This window comes from Lineus longissimus, chromosome 3 (genome assembly GCF_910592395.1).
Source record: "Lineus longissimus chromosome 3, tnLinLong1.2, whole genome shotgun sequence".
Taxonomy (NCBI): domain Eukaryota; kingdom Metazoa; phylum Nemertea; class Pilidiophora; order Heteronemertea; family Lineidae; genus Lineus; species Lineus longissimus.
In genome coordinates, this window is record NC_088310.1 from 24,209,286 (window position 1) to 24,231,465 (window position 22,180).

General features: G+C 39.6%; 2 protein-coding genes across 3 annotated transcripts; one reads left to right on the forward strand and one right to left on the reverse strand.

Annotated features, from left to right (window-relative positions):
- Positions 1-2,836: 2,836 nt before the first annotated feature.
- Positions 2,837-11,419, reverse strand: LOC135484309 (multiple coagulation factor deficiency protein 2 homolog). Its single transcript, XM_064765655.1, has 5 exons — positions 11,353-11,419; positions 10,152-10,294; positions 8,520-8,680; positions 8,159-8,179; positions 2,837-4,327 (listed from the first exon to the last, which is right to left on the reverse strand). The coding sequence occupies exons 2-5, from the start codon at positions 10,286-10,288 to the stop codon at positions 4,122-4,124; spliced, it is 525 nt and encodes a 174-aa protein (XP_064621725.1). The 5' UTR covers positions 10,289-10,294; positions 11,353-11,419; the 3' UTR covers positions 2,837-4,121.
- Positions 11,420-11,512: 93 nt separating this feature from the next.
- LOC135484308 (lipoxygenase homology domain-containing protein 1-like) lies at positions 11,513-20,107 on the forward strand. 2 transcript variants are annotated; one of them, XM_064765653.1, is made up of 14 exons: positions 11,513-11,698; positions 12,018-12,348; positions 12,498-12,635; positions 12,835-12,938; positions 13,240-13,407; positions 13,534-13,686; positions 13,950-14,142; positions 15,354-15,552; positions 15,852-15,900; positions 16,650-16,785; positions 17,021-17,187; positions 17,696-17,719; positions 18,248-18,334; positions 18,580-20,107. In XM_064765653.1, the coding sequence occupies exons 2-14, from the start codon at positions 12,045-12,047 to the stop codon at positions 19,171-19,173; spliced, it is 2,316 nt and encodes a 771-aa protein (XP_064621723.1). In that variant the 5' UTR covers positions 11,513-11,698; positions 12,018-12,044; the 3' UTR covers positions 19,174-20,107. The 2 variants fall into 2 exon arrangements, with proteins under 2 accessions (XP_064621723.1, XP_064621724.1); XM_064765654.1 differs by lacking the exon at positions 17,696-17,719 and having other exon boundaries at positions 11,514-11,698.
- Positions 20,108-22,180: the final 2,073 nt, after the last annotated feature.

Consider the following 22,180-nt stretch of genomic DNA (forward strand, 5'->3'; position numbering starts at 1 on the left):
TGATGTAGGTCCAAGCAATTACAATTTCCCCAAAATGGCCAATTTACAGTACATTCGACCTCTGTGACCTTGAAAAGTAGGTCAAATCAAAGAAGACCCGGGTGACACATTGAATGGTTGTTAGAATTAGATGTACCTATGATATAAAATTGGTGCCAATCGGGCAAGTCATTACTAGGAATAATGGCATTTTGAAGAATTTAGGATTTGGCCCCTCCCTGGAGGCCAAACGGCAAATCAGATCGCACCAAACTTCAGTACCTGAGATCATCTGACCAAGGGGTACATGTGTACTTAATTGGTGATCAATAGTCATTGCATTTAAGAAACGTGCCATAGTTACAGCCTGATGGCGAATTTACGCCATTTGACCTCTGTGACCTTGACAAGAAGGTCAAATTAAAAACCTGTGTGACATATACTGTATGGTGGTTAGATGTACCCATGATATCGAATTGGTGGCAATCGGGCAAGAAGTTAAGGAATAATCACATTTTTAAGGTTTTTGGATTTTGCCCCCTGGTGGTCAAGTGGTGAATCATATTGGACCAAACTTTGGTCCCTGAGATCACCTGACTAAGGGGTGAATGTGTACCAAATTTGGTATCAATAGTCATTGCAGTTTAGAAACGTGCCATCGTTACATCCTAACGGCCAATTTACACCATTTGACCTCGTGACCTTGAAAAGGAGGTCAAATCAAAAACCCGGAGGATATATGATGCACCTTTGCTAGAAGTACCTACCATATTTTTTTCAAAATTTCCCGATTACTATTAAGGGAGATATTGCATATTTTCACTTTTAACGTTTGGCCCCCTGGTGGCCAAACTATGAAACGAATTGGACCGAAACTTGGTCTCCAAGGTGTCATTACATAAGGGTACATGTGTACCAAGTTTCAACTCAATAGCTCTAACAGTTACGAAACGTGCCCTGCTAACGGACGACGGACGACGACGACGACGACGACGGACGACGGACGCCACGGTATGGGATAAGCTCACCTCTGCTAAGAGGTGAGCTAAAAACAGTACAGCTGGTAACATGCGAAGCATGCCGTAAACACCAGGCGACACATTAGGCATGTAGTGTCTTTCTTTCGGTGGGTAACCTATCCACAAAGATGATCACATCAGGACATAACCAGTGCACAAAGACCGTGTTCGGGGACAGAAGTTTTCGGCGAGTGGTCCCTTTCTTTGGAACAAGCTGCCGAGAAGTTTATTGGAAACGCCACGTCGGAATGGACTTCCATAAGCTGAAAAAAGAAATCGAGCAGCCAAATGTTCTGTAATGTAATTTAGCCGTCGAGCTTATGTCCGGCGATTATAAGGATCAACTCACTTTCACCAAAAGTCAACTACAAGTCACATCATTGGGCAAGCATTTTGAAGGGTGTGCCTATCACCATTTATATGTCAACCGAAGGCTTTGAAGCATATCAGTCTGTAAATTTGGTTAAAGTGCAAAATGGGTTAGCAGTTCATCTATCGATTTTGTATCATCTGGGGACGAGGGTGGACCATTTCAAGCTGCCATGCTCCACTCTGTCATATAATTGAATTACGCCCTAATAAGAGTAAATACTTGACAACGCATAATGTGCGCAGTGCTTCCCTTTTGAGCGCTGAAACCTCTCCTATTTGCATGCACCCTTAATGGAAAATAGAGTTGGTTGCCTGTTTTCATAGCTCGGCAACATAATTAGATTACCAGTCTATTAAAAAGTCAATATTATTTTCCTTTATTCCTCGCAACGGCAGCACATGAAAAGGAGTTTGTGCTTGATGAATGCGTGTAACTGCACAGAGCGGCGAAACCAATCTCCACTTCCATTTCCCAAGCATCTTGGATGATTGGTTCGGAGTTCAGAGGTTCTTTAATTGCATTTCCTGATGGGGTTTGGAGAGCGGTGAAAAAAGTTGCGTCATCCTCGCAGAGATAGTCCTTGTAGTGGAGAAATCCCAAGATGGCGTTTTAGATGTTTGCCGCATCGCTGCGAATCCGTCCGCTGGAGAATTAGAGTTCTGGGTAAGAGAGTAAAATAGACGTGGCTGTAAAATTCATCATCGCTTAATTAGTGAGGTGGGACCAAGTTACATTTTTACCAACATGAGTAGACTTGCCAGATTGTCTCCTGACAATTTAGTTTTAAAGTTGTCGACAAAGACGACCACGCCACTTGGGTCTATATGTTCATTTAAAAACGAAACAAGTTAGGAATTTCAATCATGACGATTGCGAGGAGTGCTCCGTTGGTGGCTTTCAGTGGGGGACTTTGCTTCAGTTCCTCATGGAATGGTATCCGATAAGAATAAAATCACCAAGCTAGCGGTATATATATATATATCTGTAATTTACTGCTGTAGGCTCAATTCGGCGGCGACACCGGATGATTGGAAGTGAGCAGTTCAGCTTTCAATGAATGTCCGCTGAACGCGCAAGGTCGTTATGGACAAGCCCATTCCTGCACAGGAGATGTATACAACGGTGTGTGACGGATCGGAGCCTATTTAGATTGTTACTTGGCCCTCATCTCATCACGTCCGTACCCACAAACGAAACACTGGGAGAATTGGAGTTCCTCTATGCAGAGCTAAGGTAAGTATATGCACTGGCCACTGCGCACCGTAATATGGACAGGAGAAACCGCATATTCCAAATTCGGCCGCAACATTTTTAGCCAAAAGCCAACTATCATGGCAAGACTAAAGCCATTAGTTTCATATATAATGAAAGAACGCCCTCACTACATCAATCGTTGTAGGACTTTCATGCAATGTACAATCCTCCTTCGACCAGAACAGACGAATAGAAAAAAGTAATTTCACAATATAATTATCCTTATTTTGAATCAATAAATTCACAACGATATTTGATAAGAAACAATAACTACACCAGCTTATCTTCGTATACCAATGGTATTGAATTGAATATACTTCCCTCTTTATGAGGTAGGGGTGAAATGAAACGGGGCCATTGTGCTCACCGGTTGAACTTTGGCTGAAAGATAAGCATTTTTAAAAATATCAACCTGATTAAATCTTTACATGAAATTAATCAACAGGTTGCAGTTTTTGATTGCAAGCAATACTACAATTTGATTCCAACTGTATTCTGAATATATATTCTTACCATAATCCTGGCTCCGACATTTAAGTAGACTTCTGAAGTAGTCGGCCAATGGTACATGCGATTGTCAATACTACAAACTTTTACAACATGTGAGCCACGTCCAAAAAGATAAAAAGGGGTTATTTTGATTTAGACAACATGTTTCATAGGTACAGTACACAAAAGGCAAGAATGAAGGAGTAGAAAACAAAGAAAGATCTAAAGACAGCTGTAAATTCAACTGCACTTTGACCTATTGGTCACAGAAAAAGTTTTTTCTATTTGATCAAAATATTCAGTACTAAGTCCATGTGAGGCTCAGCCTTATCGCTATTCTTTAAAATGCAATTGAATTACAGCTTTAAGTAAAGTATCAATACAGTAAAGTTAAGTAAATACCTATTAAGTAAATTATCCACTGAAACATTGTATACAATAATATTACAAGATATTTAAAAGCTTTATTGTGCACAAGTCCATAAAAATGGAAGACTTGACAAATTTGCAACAGACACGATATTCGAACATGTTGTGAGCTACATGTGATATTTCTCGGTCACATATCATCTCATATAACTGCTCTTGGTGTTGTTTAAATTGAGTGATATTGTAACCTATAATATACATGTAAGTAGTGAACTAGAAACACACTGAATATAGTGGATGAACTTCTTATATGCAAACAAGAACATGTTTTCATTCATAAAGTGTTCTATAATACAAATGTAGTTGAGATGAATCAATGATTATGCAAACAAAACGATTTTGTCATTTAAGTGTTCTATATCACTGTGCACAATTTATCCCACATTTCCACAGATGACTTGAGCAAAATATTCATCCAAGTGTTATTGCATTTATATGAATGGAACATGGTCACGATTGGCAGTACACAGATTCCATATCACAAAGAAGTCTAGTATTATATTCAGGGTTTTAAGTACCAACCATGGTCAACAGCATTGGTACATATATTGAGTCTTTAACTATCAACCATTCATGTCCTATGTAGCAGGAGCAGGAGGGACAGCGGTTGGAGATTCAGGAGGGGCTGGGGGCGCTTCATTCTCCGCTGATCGTCTTTGAGCAGATACAAACTCGTGGTAATCGACATAGCCATCGTTGTTTAAATCTTCATCTAGTAAAACAGAATCAACTAGTTCTATAACTTCTTTTTCAGACATTCCTTGTGGATTATCTTTCTGTGGACCTAAAAGAGAAATGAAGGAAAAGGAGTAAGAAAAAAATTGAAACAATATTGTTAGATATGGGTGTAAATGGGTGCAACTGTAGGAAAATAGTTGGGAAGATTTTAACATCTACATTGGGTGTTGTTAGGAGCACTGGGTTGTTCAACTGATACAGATTCTGACTTTAGATTGAATATTGACCGCCAAAGGGTTTAGCTTTTACAATCAACGCAGGACATACATTCGTATAAGATGACCCAGGTTATATCAGCAAAAGGGTCCTAATTGATAAGGATCTCTTTCATATCCTTGCCGTAAAATCTTTCCCGATCACAATCAAGATTTTCGATGTCATATTGACCATGAGGGATCTGCCTTTATGGTTCTCACGACAGTAACTAGTCATCAAGATCAGGACCTGCATCAGGAATAACCCAGTCTTTATTCAAACACAATATAGGAAAGTTAATCAAATTACTGAATGAACCTGGTGATAGCGAAGTGACGCTCCATCAGAGATGCCAAACATGGCTCATATCTGCTGTTTATCATTGACATCATGCCATAGTTAATGAACGTTAATCAACGCTGGCTCTGCTTGGAATATGATCGGTGGCATATGTCAAAGTTAAAAGCCGTTGTCGCAAAGAAAGGATGACATTAGTTGGAACAAGAAGGAAGGTTAGTGAGGTGTCTCTGTCACTGGTCCACCTCAGAATGTTTTCATTGTCAAACATTGAATACAAGGCTTCAAGGTTTTGTGACTCATTGCTCTCAACAAAACTAAACTGTTGTTTGTCGAACAGATTTTTCATGATATTTTTGTGGAAAGTTCTCATAAAAATCCAATAAATGTAAAGTAGACATAAGCTGACCCATCCTCAGGGTTGGTATGCAAATGAAGCCAAGTGCTGTCTTGTACGTCCGCTAATAAAATATAAACTAAGAAAAGCATGAAAAAGCACTTCATATGAATCTAAGCACCAACACCAGCACAGAATTCATAAACAGATATGAACATATGTAAAGACGAGGAACTATAAATGCAAATTTTCTTTTCTACTGTACAGATCGAAATAACACAAAACGGAAAACATGCAAAGTCTAAGAAAGAATGCTGGTAATAAGCAAGTATTGGAATGACCATTTCGACAAATGATAAGAAAATCTTTGCCAGGTTTGACCGCAAACTTGTAGAGACCTTTCATCTTCTGCTAACATCAAAATCCAACCCTAAGTACATTTACCTAAGTCAGTCACTAGGATCCCCGATCCTTGTCTAAGCCCATACCCTAGTAGCCCTACTCTCCTATGACAGCTTCATGTAAGCTCTGCTGCCTTGGACAGCTTATAAAAAATCCCCACTTAAGGCCACAACACTTTTATTCTTTGAATAGCAATGCATATTTGACAAGTAGATCAGCATCCAGTTGTCATGAAAAGTGTTCATCGGCTCTGAATTATTTGATTACAATCCCTAAACCCGTTAAGGTTTTTCACAAGTTCAAAAACCTTTCGTTTTTCTTATTTCTCAGAAACCTCTATGGGCTGGAAAACCCTGAAAGGTTTATAAGATCTCAAAAACTCCTGTTTGTATGAGTGATATCAAGACATCAGTAAGTACCAGAATAAGTAATGTGGACAACTCTGAACTGTCCTTTCCCCTGCTTTTTCTGACTGACTTCTTGTAAAATTTAGAATGGTCTGGCCTAAGTCAGGCTCATCAAACAAGATCAGACATAAAAGTGGCACAAGCTTTTTTCTCGCACGCTTCCTTCAGGTGGCTGGATCTGAACGGTGGACAAGAAGGAATATGAACACTTTTATGGTATTAAGAAAAAGTCTAAGTACTTCAGAGAAATTGACTTATAGAAAATGTGGTAATAAAAATATTGCTTTGTCCTTGAAACTGAAAGCTGTACCTATACCAAGCGTATTAGAATCTTGAAGGACATTTTTGCAACTTGAATCATAAACTCTTTTCCTCTGTAAAGGTCAATGATTGTGGCAGGGTTTGAGCTGCTCCCCTCCTGACTTATCATCCTAATCTTGCCCTTTTTGCAGTGTTTGAATAAGTTTCAATGTATATCTGTTGTAATATCATCAGTAGCTTTCGACCCCGGCAATTGATTCAATATCAACAGGTAGGTCAGACTATCAACAAAGATTCTGATACTTGTTTTATTAATTGCTCTCTTATTATAGCAATACCAACTTCCCGTAGCTTTATTCGACGTGGATGAACATCTTTAAACACCTACTGCCATCTATCACAAATGTATCTAACTAATGAATTTCACGAAGTCCAACAGACCTGCCATTACAAAGCCCCCATCAAGGTTCACTGAACAATCTGATCAGGCAAAACCTGAAAGTTCTAGCTAGAAGCCACATATGCACCGCTCAGATTTTTAAATTGCTTTTGAATGAAAATGCCGATATAAGAGTAACGGGTCATTCATTTATTAGTTCGTACGCACGATTTCCTGATTTTTGCAATTTTTTTGCAGAGTATGACTCCTTGGTTACACTACTTGTACCTTATTCAACAAACTCTCCCAATTTTCTGACAATGAATAATTATTTCAATCACTAAGTCACACATCACACTTTTGCTGTGATTGCTGCGCGCAAGGCGACACAGGGAGCATTCAATCTTGATGTAAAACAAATCTAAATACCTGAGCAGTGCATTGCTAAATACGCTTTACCTTATCCCTAGCAAGAAGAAGCCAAACATTCAAAAATAGCAAACATGACCAGTGCTGGCAAAAAATAACATCAAACAGCTTAAAACGGATAAATCTTTGATAAATTTTCCATCACATCTCGACCTGAATACAAATTTTATGAAAAGGCATCGTTTTGAAAGGAAATGTGTACTTTTCGGTAGATGAAAGCTCTCAATTTCTTCAAAATGTTCACTGCCACTCATTTTGCCAGCACAATGTCAGACGCGACATACATCTTTATATTTAAACACCTTTCAAGTTTATTTAGTTGTTGCACGCATTGGGACAACATATTCGAAGTACTCTATATAACCATCATTGTTCTCATCATTATCTTGCAGGTAATCGTCAACAGCCTTTTCGACTGCAGCATCAGCAGTGCCATTGTTTACACCTAGGGAAAAATAAAACTCCAATGAATTAGAAGGATATACGTGTAGTACCAATATGGTGGCTAAAAGAAGAGTAAGTTCCCCCTAAATAATTGGTCATATTTTCTAAAGTATTCACGGCAATTCAGTGATAACTCAACTGTTCTCAGGCTAAACAGGTGAAATGGACAGGTAAACCAACCCTGTCCTTTTCCCCAGTTATAAAAAGATGGTATCCTGCAATAATCACTGCATTGCTTTGGATACTTTACAAAAATATGACAGATCTTTCAGGAAGAAAGTTTGAGGTGTTGATCCTGAAAACGACTTGAGATATTGATCAAAGCTGATAAGAAGTGCAAATAAAGATAGCATCAAAGCTGACACAAACTATCTTCAGATAGCCCCAATCGCAACTGAAATTGAATAGAATTTGAATAAAATCTGAAAGTGAAACCAAACTAATGAGAAACTTAGAACATTAGACTACTGTTCATGCGAAGTGTAACGAATCAGGAGACTGTGTGGAGGTTTTTGAATGAGGCCATGCAACAACATCCAAACATTACGCCAGAATTGACTTTTTCAAGAATGCTGATTAGATTATGAATACCAAGAAGAAAAGACATCAGCAATATGTTTTCAAGTCAAGCAAACCAGATCTTTGGGGATGCAACACCAAGGTTCAAGGGGAGGGGTTTGTTAGGGAAGGGAAGGAGTCAAAGATGTACATGTTATCACAACTTACCACCATTAACTTCATTTGGATCTGAATAAAAAGCAGTGTGAAATTCAGAATTTCTACCAATTTTGAGAGAGATACCTACATGCATGATGATGATGAATGAATGATGCTGAAACATATGCGAGATCAATTCTTTTCTCAACAAGCATTTCCCTTGAAATAGTTAAGGGTTGGAGGTACCCAGCAAGGCGGGAAAAAGAATAATAGCACTATAGATCTCAGATATCATAGATGTATGTTCTTGTGTTAACACACAAGCACAGTTGTAAAGACAGTGCCAAGGTTGAAGAATTGAACACTATTACAGAAGATTTGAATTATAAGCCCTTTTTTGCAAGAAGCTGTATAGCAGTAGAGTACATACCTGAATTCTCATGGTGTTTTAAAGCCAATGCAATTTCCAGACCATCTAATTTGTTATTGCCGTCATAGTCGTGTAACTTGAAATAATGGAACTCTAACTCTTCATCTGTCATGTCTGCTGTATTGGCCTTGACTTCACCATCTAAGTGATCTTTGATGTGTCTGGAAATACAAGGAATGTCCAATTCAACATGTACCAATAGCTAAAAGATCTGTTATCATGCATCAGGTGGTGGGTTTCTGACCTATCATCTTTCCAACCCAACTCTAAAGTTTCCTTGTACCAATTCCTTATGTAAGTTACCGCAGTCTAACCCGCAGCTAATTTTCAACAGAGACTAATCCATACTGGATTCGGTACAGTGATTCAGCCATGTCAGATAAGGCTTATCATGAATAGACACTGTTCAAATATTCATATTTTGTCTCAGAGAATGAATAAAGGACCCATTTATAAAGAAATAAGTGGAGATCAATTAATTATGCAAATGATGTAACATTTATGACCCAATTACTTCTAACATTAAATATTTACAACCTAGAGATGGTGTTTTCAACTTATAACAACAAAGACATAAAGGTTCAATATATTTCATATAGCATAGCTGCTAAGATATGGAGGTTTGTAGGCTATGTTGTGACTGTGGATGTAGCCATGGTTTGCCTGGACAAGGCAGGTGCAGGCTTAGACCACACATAATGGATTAGTGAGGGTAAATTGTTGATCAACCAGTACATGTGGATGAGTTGAGAGCACACGAGACCAAGTTTCAACACTTTAGAACTACCATTGGAATTGGGAAAACGTGGAATTTGTATAGTCTAACCTACAAGGAATAAATATGGATGATTTAAGATACATATGTAGGAAATTGACAATCAGGTCAGTATGGGTCACATAAACACATTTTCTGTAATCTCTAAATTTCCTGACTTTATAACTATGGATGTTAGGACAGGTTACAGAATAAGACAAAAGATAAGAGCTTTTCTTAAATTCCTGTAAGGAAGCATTATATTCTTTTCCCATTTATTCCTGTAGGTTAATCCTCTAGATAATGTAGTTGAGCTTGGTCAATTACTACTTTTCCAAACCTAATTTATGAACTTATTTATGAATTTTTGAATTGCCCACTGGCAAAACTATACTTAACCCAATTTTTCATTTCTCATTCCCACAGAGTCTAAACTGGTCGTGAGAATAAAATGTTGTGCTGTGAGAGCTCAAAGGTCATCACAGATATCAATGTGCACCTCTACCAGGCATACTTGGACAGGATCAGGAAGGAACAACAGGCAATCCTGCGTCACTGTAGAATCCGCAAGCCAAATATCACAGGCATTCTGAATGCTATGCATGGCAAGACCTTGGAGATAGAATACAATGTAAGTAATCTTGATGATTTGAAGACAGGATAGTCTCAATCTAATAGTGTATTGTTGATGTCTCATTTTTTGCAGATGGAAGATAAGGTGAAGTAAAACCAATACAAGTGACCAACCTTGATTTGATCTTAAACAGCCCAATTACTTTCTTATTACATTAGATATGACGATTCTGAATGTTTGCTTTTCATTTTCTTGGCGATGTAAATTTGTCTTACATGTTAATGTATGTGTATCTCATACTTACGCCTTATCATGAGTGTCCATTTTGTCAAACTTAAGTGGGCCATCACCAATATCAACATGACTGGCAACCAGCTGTAGTGTCAACAACAGGGCTGCAGTTGTGGCAAAGCACTTTACATAAAATGCTTTTAACTTCATTTTTCGCTGGAAAGAAAATTCAAGGAAGATTATTAAGTTGACACATTATGATACTTTCGAAGCATTTCCAAAACATCCACATACTAGGTGGAGTGGTCATAAACAGTTCATTTGACACATTTCCTGAAACTTGATGACATTGGTTCAAAGGATCTTTAGTTGAATGTGATCATACAACGTCATTTCTGGTCAGGGATTGTAAATTTTAACCGTGCAACCTTACGCTAGTGGATGCCGTTAGGATGACTGATTGTGCCAATACATGTACTTCAGGCTCCATACTGGTATACGGTATAACTCGATTTTCATCAAAGCCCGCTCCTTTTTTTGGGCCAAGGGCAATCTTCCAGTTGGCTGTCTTTCTCCTCCTCTCCTTTCACGGCGGGTCATTGCCAAGTTTTTTTCGACATTTTCACTTTCAGCGGCATAGCCAACTCTATAGCCTTGGCTAGCATGCTTGGGGCAGGGCGAAGGACAGGAGGAAAATACCTCATTTGATATATTGTGTGTTCTGTGACTGAGACTATATCGCCTTCATCTTGAAAAATTACATCTTTCATGATCATGAGTAGGCCTATGTCATGATCACAATCAATGGCCATGTAATCAACTAGGCCTAGAGGACCTCACACGGACACACCAGTCAGAGAGAGAGATAGAGGAAGCCACTGAAGGCCACAACAAACAAGCAGCAAAGAAAAGACCGCATGGTTGCACACCACATAATCTTTTGTTCGTTGTGCCTATATTTAGGTTTGGGCCCGCAATGACTTCCTACGCCTGGTGTAAAAGGGTCCGACTCTATGGCTACATGGCTAATGCATTAGGCCTATGCATCCATGATGGTTGGTACACAACGCCGAACGGACGTGTCGTATACGAACAAAACTGAAGACCTCCCCCATATTTCTACTGTACACAATAAAACGACAACAGCTATACAAAAAACAATACGACATTTGCGTAGCACATATAAAGACGAACACGTAAGACAAAGATCGAATAAAAATTATCTTTACTTTATGAGAAAACTGTGAATAAAGACGAAACTTACGATTACTTACGACGTGGACTTCGACCAATTTCCGGATTTGCCTCGGGACGAGGTACGCAAATTTACGACAACGAATATGATTGTGTTAGCTAAAATATAAACTATGTAACAATTTCTTTCAAAAGGATATGCGTCAGTCTAACATAAGCAGTGATATAAAATTTTAATATTTGTTATTTTATTCATAAATTTGGTTTTAAGAAACTGAGTTGTCGTAATGCTAATTGGCTCTTACTACTTTACGGTTCAATTTGGTTACCAGGATAAACAATCAATACCAAAATGTTCATTTAAAGTGACTGAAATAACCTTGTTTTGTACTAATTTGATGCTCAAATGTGTTGTTTGTATTAGATGTAAGACTTATTTAGTTATTTCTCTTTCTATCTGACGCATGATCCATCACCTAGGACTAGGATGTATGGAATTTATGGTCGATTGTGCAAATTCTGAGTGTACGTAAACTGTAGGGCAGCACTAGCACCAGCAGTAGTGCATGTAGTGTAGGCCAAGGCCTGGCAGGTGCTTGTGTTCTAAAAAAGTGGACATCGCACCACAGGGCAGTGACAGACCACTGCAGCTTAGGTATTATCGAGGGTCCGAGCTAGCGATGTTTGAAGGACAATGATTAATGTAGATGTTTCATCCATTCATGAGTTGATTGTATCCTTGCAGCTACAACATAACAAAAAATTGCCAAAAATGGATATTCATGGATACTATGGTTCCATGTCTGTCTATAATCCAGAGGAGCGGACAAGAATCATTGACAGAACAAAAGCAGACAACCCCTACTCGAGCTCTGACCGCCGGGCCTACACTTGGGCGGAACCATCAAAGAAGAGTCCACTCTACAGTGCCACATTGCAGAACATTTGCCGTCGAACTCAGAGCAACTTGGACCGACTTCTACCTACTGTCACAGTGAATGATGCTTGTCATGAGTATGGCATTAAACACTGGCATCCTGAAAGGAGAGCGGCTGCAGGCTCCAGGCCTCAATCAGGTAATTTAAAGGACATACATGATTCGGGCCAATTAAAAACCTTAGGGAAAAAATACAAAGATGCTGTTACTGCAGATCTAAAGTTCTGGCCAACACTTTATCAAATGGTTTCAACTACTGTAACCAAAAGGATGCTGTTATATTTTCAGCTCATGCATTAAGTTCTCATCCAGAGAGAGCAGTCAGGAAACAGCGGCCATCTTGGCAAAATCATGACATCATGTTTACTAGTCGTGACACCTTGAACAGAGACGAAGGAAGTGTGACATCTTCTACTGTGAGTTCAAGTGAGTATTATAAGCCTGTGTAAGTTTACGACAAAATGCCAACTCCAACCAAGCTTAATTTGAGCATGATGGCACAATTGACCACTTGTATTTAAAAAATTTTGGCCATGGCTGAGAGTCTCATTTCTCTTAAAATGTTTTTCTGTCCCACGTTCATTTTCTGAAAGTTGGTGTAAGTTTTTGTTCATCTAACTTTCAGGCACTCCGATAAACTTTTGTTATCTTTGCTCGACACTTGAAGAGCATGAAGCTCATATGAAGAAGGATCAAATAAAGTGGGCTGAGAGCAAGGAAAAGCGTAGAGTAAGTTTATAGACTACATGTACTTGTAATTTGAAGCTGCCTATCAAATTTGCCTGATTTGAATTATATTATAAGAGCATACCATTGCCCTCCCCTTTTACGTTTTGATTGTTGAATGCATCCCTTGAACGTGAGTTGATCTTTTGTGTGACTCCTTTCATCCTCTTCAAAAACTTACTTTTCGAATACATGTACCAAGGCCCCTTGTTGCTGTGAAACATGTCCGGGAACATAAAGGAAAAGATCATCTGCTTCACACTAATTATGAAAAGATATTTGAATCTCTGTTCTTTTCCCTCAGGAAAGAATCGTGAAGGCACAGACAATGAGATCGACTCGCCTCGGTTATCAAGCGCCACCTGTTATCCCAATGAAGAAACAAGTGGAAGAAGCTAAAGAGCCAGATGAGGTGTTGTTCAAGATCACAGTCAAGACGGCTTATAAGGATAATGCTGGAACAAATGCACCTGTAAGTGACCCTCATAGCCAACTGGGCCAGGTTATCCATTTGGGTACCTTGTCTAATGTCTGCCAAGATTGTATCAGAGAGAAATATTTGTTTTGATATTTTATCCATTGGAAATCTCTGTTTCAGGTATTTGTGACACTATTTGGCAAAATGAATGAAGCAACACGTGAGCTGAAGAAAGGCAAAAAAGTCCAAAGTCATGTCTTTGTCAAGGGAGCCATAGACACATTCTATATCAAGACTCCAGTTCTTGGCGATTCTTTGAAAATGGATATTTGGGTAGGTTGTGTCGTCATGTCTTTATAACTATTCCACCCCAGTCCCCATTTGTATTATCCAGGATTAGATAACGAGGTTACCACAAACGCATAAGGGTCATGCTCAATTTGAAAACATTCCGAAATCTAGTGGCATTCATTTACAAATATGACGTGACTAATGCGAGGGTGATGTGCACCCTCCTTAGTCCAGTTCTGATAAAAATCTTGGAGAGATTGTACCGTAACGACAATTACATGTATATATGTTTTATCTTTATACAGACACAAAGCGATGGTAATGAAAGACTTTTCTTGACAATCCGTGAAATCCTTGTGACAGACGTCAAAGCTAAGACAACATGGTATGGTGACTACCGATCTCATCCAGAGCCAGTCACCATAGCAGATAATTTAGAGAAAAAACTTCGCGGCCCGACCAAAATGAAACTGGTTGAGCTGGAGCTAGAAGAAGCAGGTAACTAATGATAATGGCACATTGAATTGCTGGGACAAGCTGTCACTCTGGTACCTATTCAAGAGTGAAGAAACATCTCTATCGGCAAAAACAGTGAATGTCGTGAGCCAACCATGTACCTGTATTATCATGAGACGTCGTTGATAAGAAGTAACTGATTGTAGCCCACGACATCATCTTTGAATCACTTTCCAGGAGGCGAACAGATTCACTCAAAAAACAGCTGATACTGGAACCGGATCTCCAAGTTTCTTTGAGGATATCCCAACCTGAAAGTGCCCATTTCAAGCCTCATAAAATTACTTAAGCTGCTAAATTGTGTCAGTAAGATACCAAAACTGCTTTCCTGTGTCCATCTTATTTGAATCCCTGTTGTCATGTTTCATAATTTCAGCACCCAAAAAAGCATCAAAACGAAAACCATCGGGTCTGAAATCATTCTCAGACTTTGTCTTGAAATGATATTTTCCATTCATAACTCAAATAACCGCTGGAATTCTATCTCCTCATTTACAGATAATCTGAAGTTTCCCCTTTCAACTCATTCGAGATAATTTATTTGCACTCTATTTTTTTCACTTGAGGTTGCCCTCTTAAACATTATGCACTCAGGCTTTCACCCTCTGAATCATTGCATTGCACGTACCTTTCCTCTGACAAACAGTGGACACTAGGGCCAGGTGACATCAGATAGCACTCACAACAGTATTCTGCATAAAATCTTTATGAAAATTAATATTGCATCTCTCTCTTCATCACCGTACTGCTACAGCTAATGTTATCAGTGCTGTCATTTTACATTTAACAAAACCCATGATACTTCAGAGTTTGAAGTAATGGGCTTTTACACATTGTAAAGGTCAAGCCTTAGAGGGACTCATGGCTGCCACAGATTTCCTGTAGACATAGCAGGCAGTTTTGCCATTGCTGTTGGGAAGAAAAATCATCAGGAGTCTTCTCCTTTGAATACAAGTTCTTGGACAGTTTTGATTTTGATACTAATACCTTAACATTAGTTCTTTCACAGTCACTGCACCTTTTGATCAAAATCTTGAGGCTGGCAGCGGGCCCAAATCACTCGTTGTTGTTTATGTGAGGCTGATTGCAGCAGTTGGAAGAGCATCAGAACACAGCACTCCTCCACTATGTCCAAATACAATGTACTTAAATTATTCAACTCTGTTCTGACTGTGTCTCCCACTTTTCTTCAGAGTATGAAATAACTGTGATAACGGGCAAGAAACGAGGTGCAGCAACTGATGCCAAAGTCTCGATTACACTGTATGGCAAGAAGGGTGTTAGTGAAAAGCTGGAATTGAGGGATAAAACAAAGGATTTATTTGAGAAGGGATCTACAGACCTGTTTCTAGTCACTCTCCCTGAAAGTCTGGGGCCCCTAAGCAAAGTCAGGTAAGGAACCAGTTTTGCCCTTTATTGGTAAAGAGTACCTGAATGGTTGTTGCCTGGTAGTATGTGCGAATTGAAGTCGGCTAAGAGGAGAAATTGTCTCCCTTATCTCTGGGTTCTCCTTTACTTCTGATCAATGACTAAGATTGGGGAGGTTCTCAATATCAGAGTTTCACTGGAATGAGGGCTGCATGGGGTGCTAAGTCCAACTGGAGTCTTCTAAGACTGAGGAAAATTCTTATAGGAATACTGACTACAAACCTTGGGGTTCTCCAAATCATATATTTCTTACTCTTTTTCAGGATTGAGCATGATAATTCAGGAATGAATTCAAATTGGTTTCTTGATAAAGTAAGTAATGATATCAACGCAAAGAACTGCATACTTTGAAAATCAGCGTTCTTCAAATCTTCGTCTATACAATCATCAGGAAATGAAATGATTACAGTTGATCATTGTTGTTGCTGGCGTCTTCCAGATTTTGCTACTGATGGAGTGAGACTATTAGCATTAGGAATCACTTGCCAGCCGTGAACCGCAACTGGGGCCTCCAGTTTCACTTTTCTTTTGACCAGTTCTTGACCAATAGAATTGACTTTTTAAAGTGAGAGTATGTGAATTTAACACCTTTAGCGCCAAACCACGTAGATCGACGCGGCCCAAATCCCCCCTCTTTGAGCTGGTTATCGGAGTCTAATGGACTTCATCAAGGAACTATGCCATCGCCATCTTCAGGGCAAGGGAGGAACTGAAAAGACCGTGAAAAGACAGTTTGTTTTCAGTTCCTACCTTGCCCTGAAGATGGCGATGGCGTAGTTCAGAACTTTAAATGACGTCATGAAAGAACTCTGCCATCGCCATCTTCAGGGCAAGGTAGGAACTGAAAACAAACTGTCTTTTCACGGTCATTTCAGTTCCTGCTTTGTCCTGAAGATGGCGATGGCGTAGTTCTTTCATGAAGTCCACGAGACTCTGATAACCAGCTCAAAGAGGGGGGATTTGCGCCACGTTGATCTACTTGGTTCGGCGCTGAAGGTGTTAAGGGTATATATTTGTCATAGTTGTCCGCCTTAATGTAGTTGCATGATTGGGTTTTGCAGGTCATTGTGAAGAGTTTAGCCACTGACAAGTCCTATGTCTTCGACTGCAATGATTGGCTGGCTACTGATGAAGGCGATGGAAATCTCTACAGGTTCCTGAAAGTTAGGACAGGAAAGATTGATACTGGAAAGAAAAGTGAGTTCAGAATTGAAACCAAGTTTTCAAAATTGCTTCAACTCCGGTCAGTGCTCTGAAGCCCTATATGCAGTTGAAAAGAAGACTCTATGAATTTGATTATGGTATTTGTGACTGAATGTTAGTGAGCAATTTTGTAAGCAAGCAGAAGTGTGTCTGATCTTTGGTCATTTTCACAAGTGTCAGTAGGAGGAAGGAAACAGCATGTCTTTACATTGCAATTTTTTTGCTGCAGATGTCATGACAAATTTCACCATCAATGTCACAACTGGAACCAAGAAGAATGCAGGAACCGATGCCAAGGTTTTTGTACAGATTCTGGGAGACGAAGTCAGCACGGGGGAACTCTTCCTGGAAGCGTCCAAGGAACACTTTGAGAAGGGAAAAACGGATACTTTCAGGGTATGTTTCGTTGATCCAACCAACTTAATTTTGAACCAAATTATGTACTAGTAGGCCTATGTATTGTTGTGCTTTAATTCAGTATTCTTGCTTGGTTTTATTTAAAATAAGGGGATTTTATCAATCCTAGTCATGTACATTATCCATTATACCTTAGAGATCACTTCTCCTTTGCATATGCCAGGTTTACCGGTTTATTACCGGCTTGATTTATTGGGTGTAGAGGAATTTAAATATACCAGCATGGCTGTCGTGGATCATAATGTCCTTCGAATGAGGTTTGCTAAATTCAGATTCACAGTACCAACAGTGATTGTCAGGACAGATTAAACACTATTTGGACATCTCAAAGTTGATATATCAACTTTGAGATTTGAGATGTCCAAATAGATGTCCAAATAGTGTTTAATCTGTCCTGTCCTGTCATTGGGAGAGACTCATCCCACTGGCTGGGGAGGTCTTGGCAGGTTAATATTGTTTGACATTGTTATCGATTTTTTTAATTCAGCCGGGAAATATGAACAAATTTGTGGTAAGATCAGGGTTTTTCAGACTCATGCATGACTGTATATTCCAACAAAGCTGGTGATGTGCACACTGTATAATGTTCAGCTGCATGCTTTAAGTGGGTTTTTTGTACATTTTTCATTATCCAACTGTTGTATAAAGTTTCATTTCCAACTACTACATTGGCTCTTATGACGTTCGTCAGTTGTCTCAATGTACATTGTCGGCTTATTTGCATGCTTATCTGGATGGTTGGATTGCTTTCTCATTTTTGGCAGTTGGAGAAAAAACCTTACTTTTATTTATGTGGTGATGGAAAACGTTTTGCGCTTTTGCGAACAATTTTAAGTCAATCAGGAAAAGGGTCCAAAGAGGCCCAGGGACAACGTAATGGACATAGCAATGGAACCCAATAACACTATTGACTCTTCTCTGAAACCAAAACAAGTATAGAGATGGCAGATACACTTGTCTGAAGCCTGCCACTCTGGTATCTATCTTGATCAGCATGATTTGTCGCAACGACAATAACACTCTGTTGTTTCATCTTTAGATGCCCGCGAAAGACACTGGTATGATGAAGAAGCTACGTATCTGGCATGATAATGCTGGTCTTGCTGCTGGCTGGTATCTTGAAAAGGTACATACATCATTAGTAAAACATCCCACCTTCCTCAAAAGGGAAATAAGTAGACTTTCAGATCTTTGTACCCATTGAACATGCTGATTAAAAAAAGAATGTCTTATCCAGGTGTGAAAGTATGCTACATTTGACTACTCTTTATGTGTAATTTCAGATTATACTTATACATTTGATTATCATCATCTTCTGGATGACTATATCTCTGATTTTTTTCATTCTTGGTGTTGTGTTTTTCATTTCAGGTTGTTTTAGAGAGACGCATACAGCGCCCAGAAATGCATGAGATGCTTGTCCAGCAAGAAAAAGAAGGTCGACTACCACATGGCATAACACTCAAAAATCTTGCCTTCACCCTTGATAAATACTTTGGGAAGAAAGAACCTGGTATTGAGAAGAAGACAAAGAAGAAGAAGAGGAAGGAGACCTCAGAATCTGAAGACTTGGATGATTACTTCGGATTAGGCCGCAGTAAGAAGAAGAAAGAACTGGCAAAGAAAAAGCCTGATATGAAGAAGAAAGGAAAAGGGAAGAAAAAAGAGGACTCGAGTGACTCAGATTCTGACGCGGATGTAGGCATGTTTGGTTTTAGGAAGAAAATTGCCAAAAAAGCTCAAGTTGTAACTCCTGGGAGATCGAGTAATTCTGATGAAGACAGTGAGAGTGAGGAGGACATTGGCCGCAGTAGAAAAATTCCAATACCTTATATTGAGGAATGTGAATTCCTTTGCCAACGGTGGTTAGATAAGAAAGAAGATGATAAGAAGACTGAACGTATCTTATCAGTCACCCATAGGAATTTGAAAACTAGGATGATGAACGTGAAAATAGGGAAATAGAACCATTAAAGGGACAACCTGATTGTGGGATTTAGGTGGTTGGAGGGTAATACCCCTGATCACCTCCATGCCCCTCAACATCTATGCTCATCTCTAAAAAATGATTTTCGCTTGTGTTTGCATAGACATGGCTTGCGAGTTCCAGATAGGCCTATGGTACATTTGGTTTGATTGTACTGGCTATTATTTATCCATGTGCTCTTGACTTTGATGCGGGTACTATCAAGAAACTTCTCAAAAGGCAGTTCAAGTAAAAGCAAAGTCCAGATACACAAATCCAAGGCACTATTAACAAAAGCTGTCCTCCCCATTCTGACTTACACACTATAATCCTGTTAACACAATATTGGCACAAGACAGAAAATGGTTTTTCTATAGATTCATGTACTTGATTGGGAACAACGTTTACATAGTGTTGGCCATCACCACGTCACGATGCATTGCAGCTCTGACGGTTTTACATTACTGTAATGTGACGTGACCCAACGTCTTCATGAACGTTGTTCCCAATCAAGTACATGGATCTATATAGTTTTGTGTCAGGTTTTAAAACATCTTTTCACACTACCCATCATTGTCCATCCATTGCATGTGCTTTTAACATTGTCCCTTTTACAATGTAGTGCCAAAATTGATTTCTAAATCTTAACAAAACCTTCATACTAGGCATTACTATTTATGTTGTTTTTCTGTCCTGTGTATTGGAAGAAGAAAATGATGATGTATAAAAGTTTATTTATATTTATTTTTTGAGGTCTATGAATATATTTTCATGTAGGCAGCATAATCTAAAGCCTAAAGGGACAGCTTGGCCTTGGACGTGGAGCTGAAGTAATGTTTCCTTTGATAAATTGATGTTGACTTCTCTTGGCTGTGATGATGCTCGTATGCACAATTAAATAACCTGAGAAGGTACCGGTGAATGCTTGCCAAAATAATAATGACATGCCTGTATGTTGTCATTGAAAAAAAACAAAAAGGACTTTTGTCTTCATCAGTGAATTGTTAATTTCTATCACATTCTTAGTTACTACTGCCAACGCCAGATGACTCTCCTCATGTCCTTAAGGGACTTGGCTGTGTTGTATCTGTCCATAGACCGACTGCATGCAAGGTGGGGTGCTCCCATTCCAATACTCCCTCGTTTTCCCGCGCAATACCAACCAAGGCAGAATTCGCGCCGTGCTTTCGTCTATGTCGACGTCATGACGTCAATGCGCAACAGAACACACGAAAGTGCCCGTACTTGCTTGACATCATCCTATTAACATGAGCATATTAGACGTTACGTCTGAATCAGTAAATGTCCCGTAAATTTCTGCAGTCATTCAGCATCTTCAGCGATGAATTGCTTTAAAAATTGCAAAGCGAAAGAAGGTAGGTCCCTGGGCATGGTGGTTTATTGTCTCTCGTACTCCCTCAATGCTGGTCGTAATCAGTGCATTCCCCTTGCTATGCAAGTCGGGCACGTAATCGGTGCATTGGCGTTGCTCTCTCTGGATTGTTGATGATCAGCAGTTTTTTTGTCTCCTTCAGACGAACTTGTTTCAGTATCCGAACCGGAACCAGTAGGCCTACTGAGCAGCAACGATGATAACGGTGATGACGACCTCCCAGAGGTTCTGTGTCTTCTGCATTTGAAAAGAACGCTTGAGCTTTACAAGTCAACTCGGGAAAGACTTTCTCAGAGTAAGAAGGAGAATGATGCTTTATTCAAAGAAATTAAGGCAATGGAAGAGGAATTAGCGACTTCCGAAAATGATCTTAAGGAATCACAAAAGAAAAGCGTTGGCTCAAATACGGGTAGGCTAAGTTCTTCTTTTCATGCCTTCGTAAATCGTAATCAACAAGTTTTTAATCTGAGAGATTGACTGAATTCGAGTCCGAGTCCGAGTGACTATCGTATTCGTAGACGTGACGCATGCATCTGGATATTTCAAGTAGCTTTTTCAGACATTCGAACCCACTATATAGCCTAGGCCTATATATACCCTCGCCACCACTACCGGGTCACTATACTAGTAGTACATGTAGTTCCAATCAAGTTCGAATATTAAAATAATTGCAGACGGCTGTTCTCATGCTCGCTGTAGTGAAGTTACTTCTCTCTGCAGATGAACTTGACTTCGGCAACTCGGAGATTGGCGACTCCGAACCACGCTTGATGTCAGACGCTGAATTGATGTACCACATAAGAGACGTGGAAGAAGAGAATGCCAGTTTTATGCGGGAAATAGAGAAATGCAAGGAACGAATCAGAAACATGGAGTCATTGGAAAGAGATGGTTCGGAAAGGAACCAAGCTCAAATGGAGCGATCAAAAGATTTAGAGGCCACCATTAGAAATCTTGAAATGGACATGGCGACCCTCAAAGAGAACATCGAGAAACTTGATAGAGAGAACCATGAAACGGAAGGATCTTTGAAGAAATTCAAACAGCGCGCGTTGGTGGCTGAGGTGTCCACCCATGAAATGGATTGGACGGTACACCAGCTGAAAGCGCAAATTGCTGCCTTGAAGGCCGCAAAGCCAAAGGATGAAGCTGTGCTGCAGAACTCGAGTCTGAGGAAGCGCGTTGAAGACCTTGAGGAATCATCGCGAAAACGTACACCTGCGGCGGGTTTGAGGAAGCGAGTTGAAGACCCCAGCCTTGCGGAATCATCGCGAAAAGATTTACCTGAGACGAGTTTGAGGAAGGGCTTTGAAGACCTTGAGGAATCATCGCGAACAGATCCTGCGACGCCTAAGACTGATGAACGGGAGTTTGCAGAGAAAGGTAATATCGTTGTTGCTGGTCCTGAAAGCTGCTGCGCTAGTCAATACATTGGCTCATTACTGTGCGCCAACAGTTTAGAGCACTTTTTCTGGGGTGCACAATGAATCAGACTGCTACATTCGAATCCCTCAGCAATATTGACGGTCATAGCCTCTATAGAATCATAATCTGTCACAATACAATAAAATAGGGCCAGGCACTTTTTCCAGGTGGACTTATTGTTCTTGTAC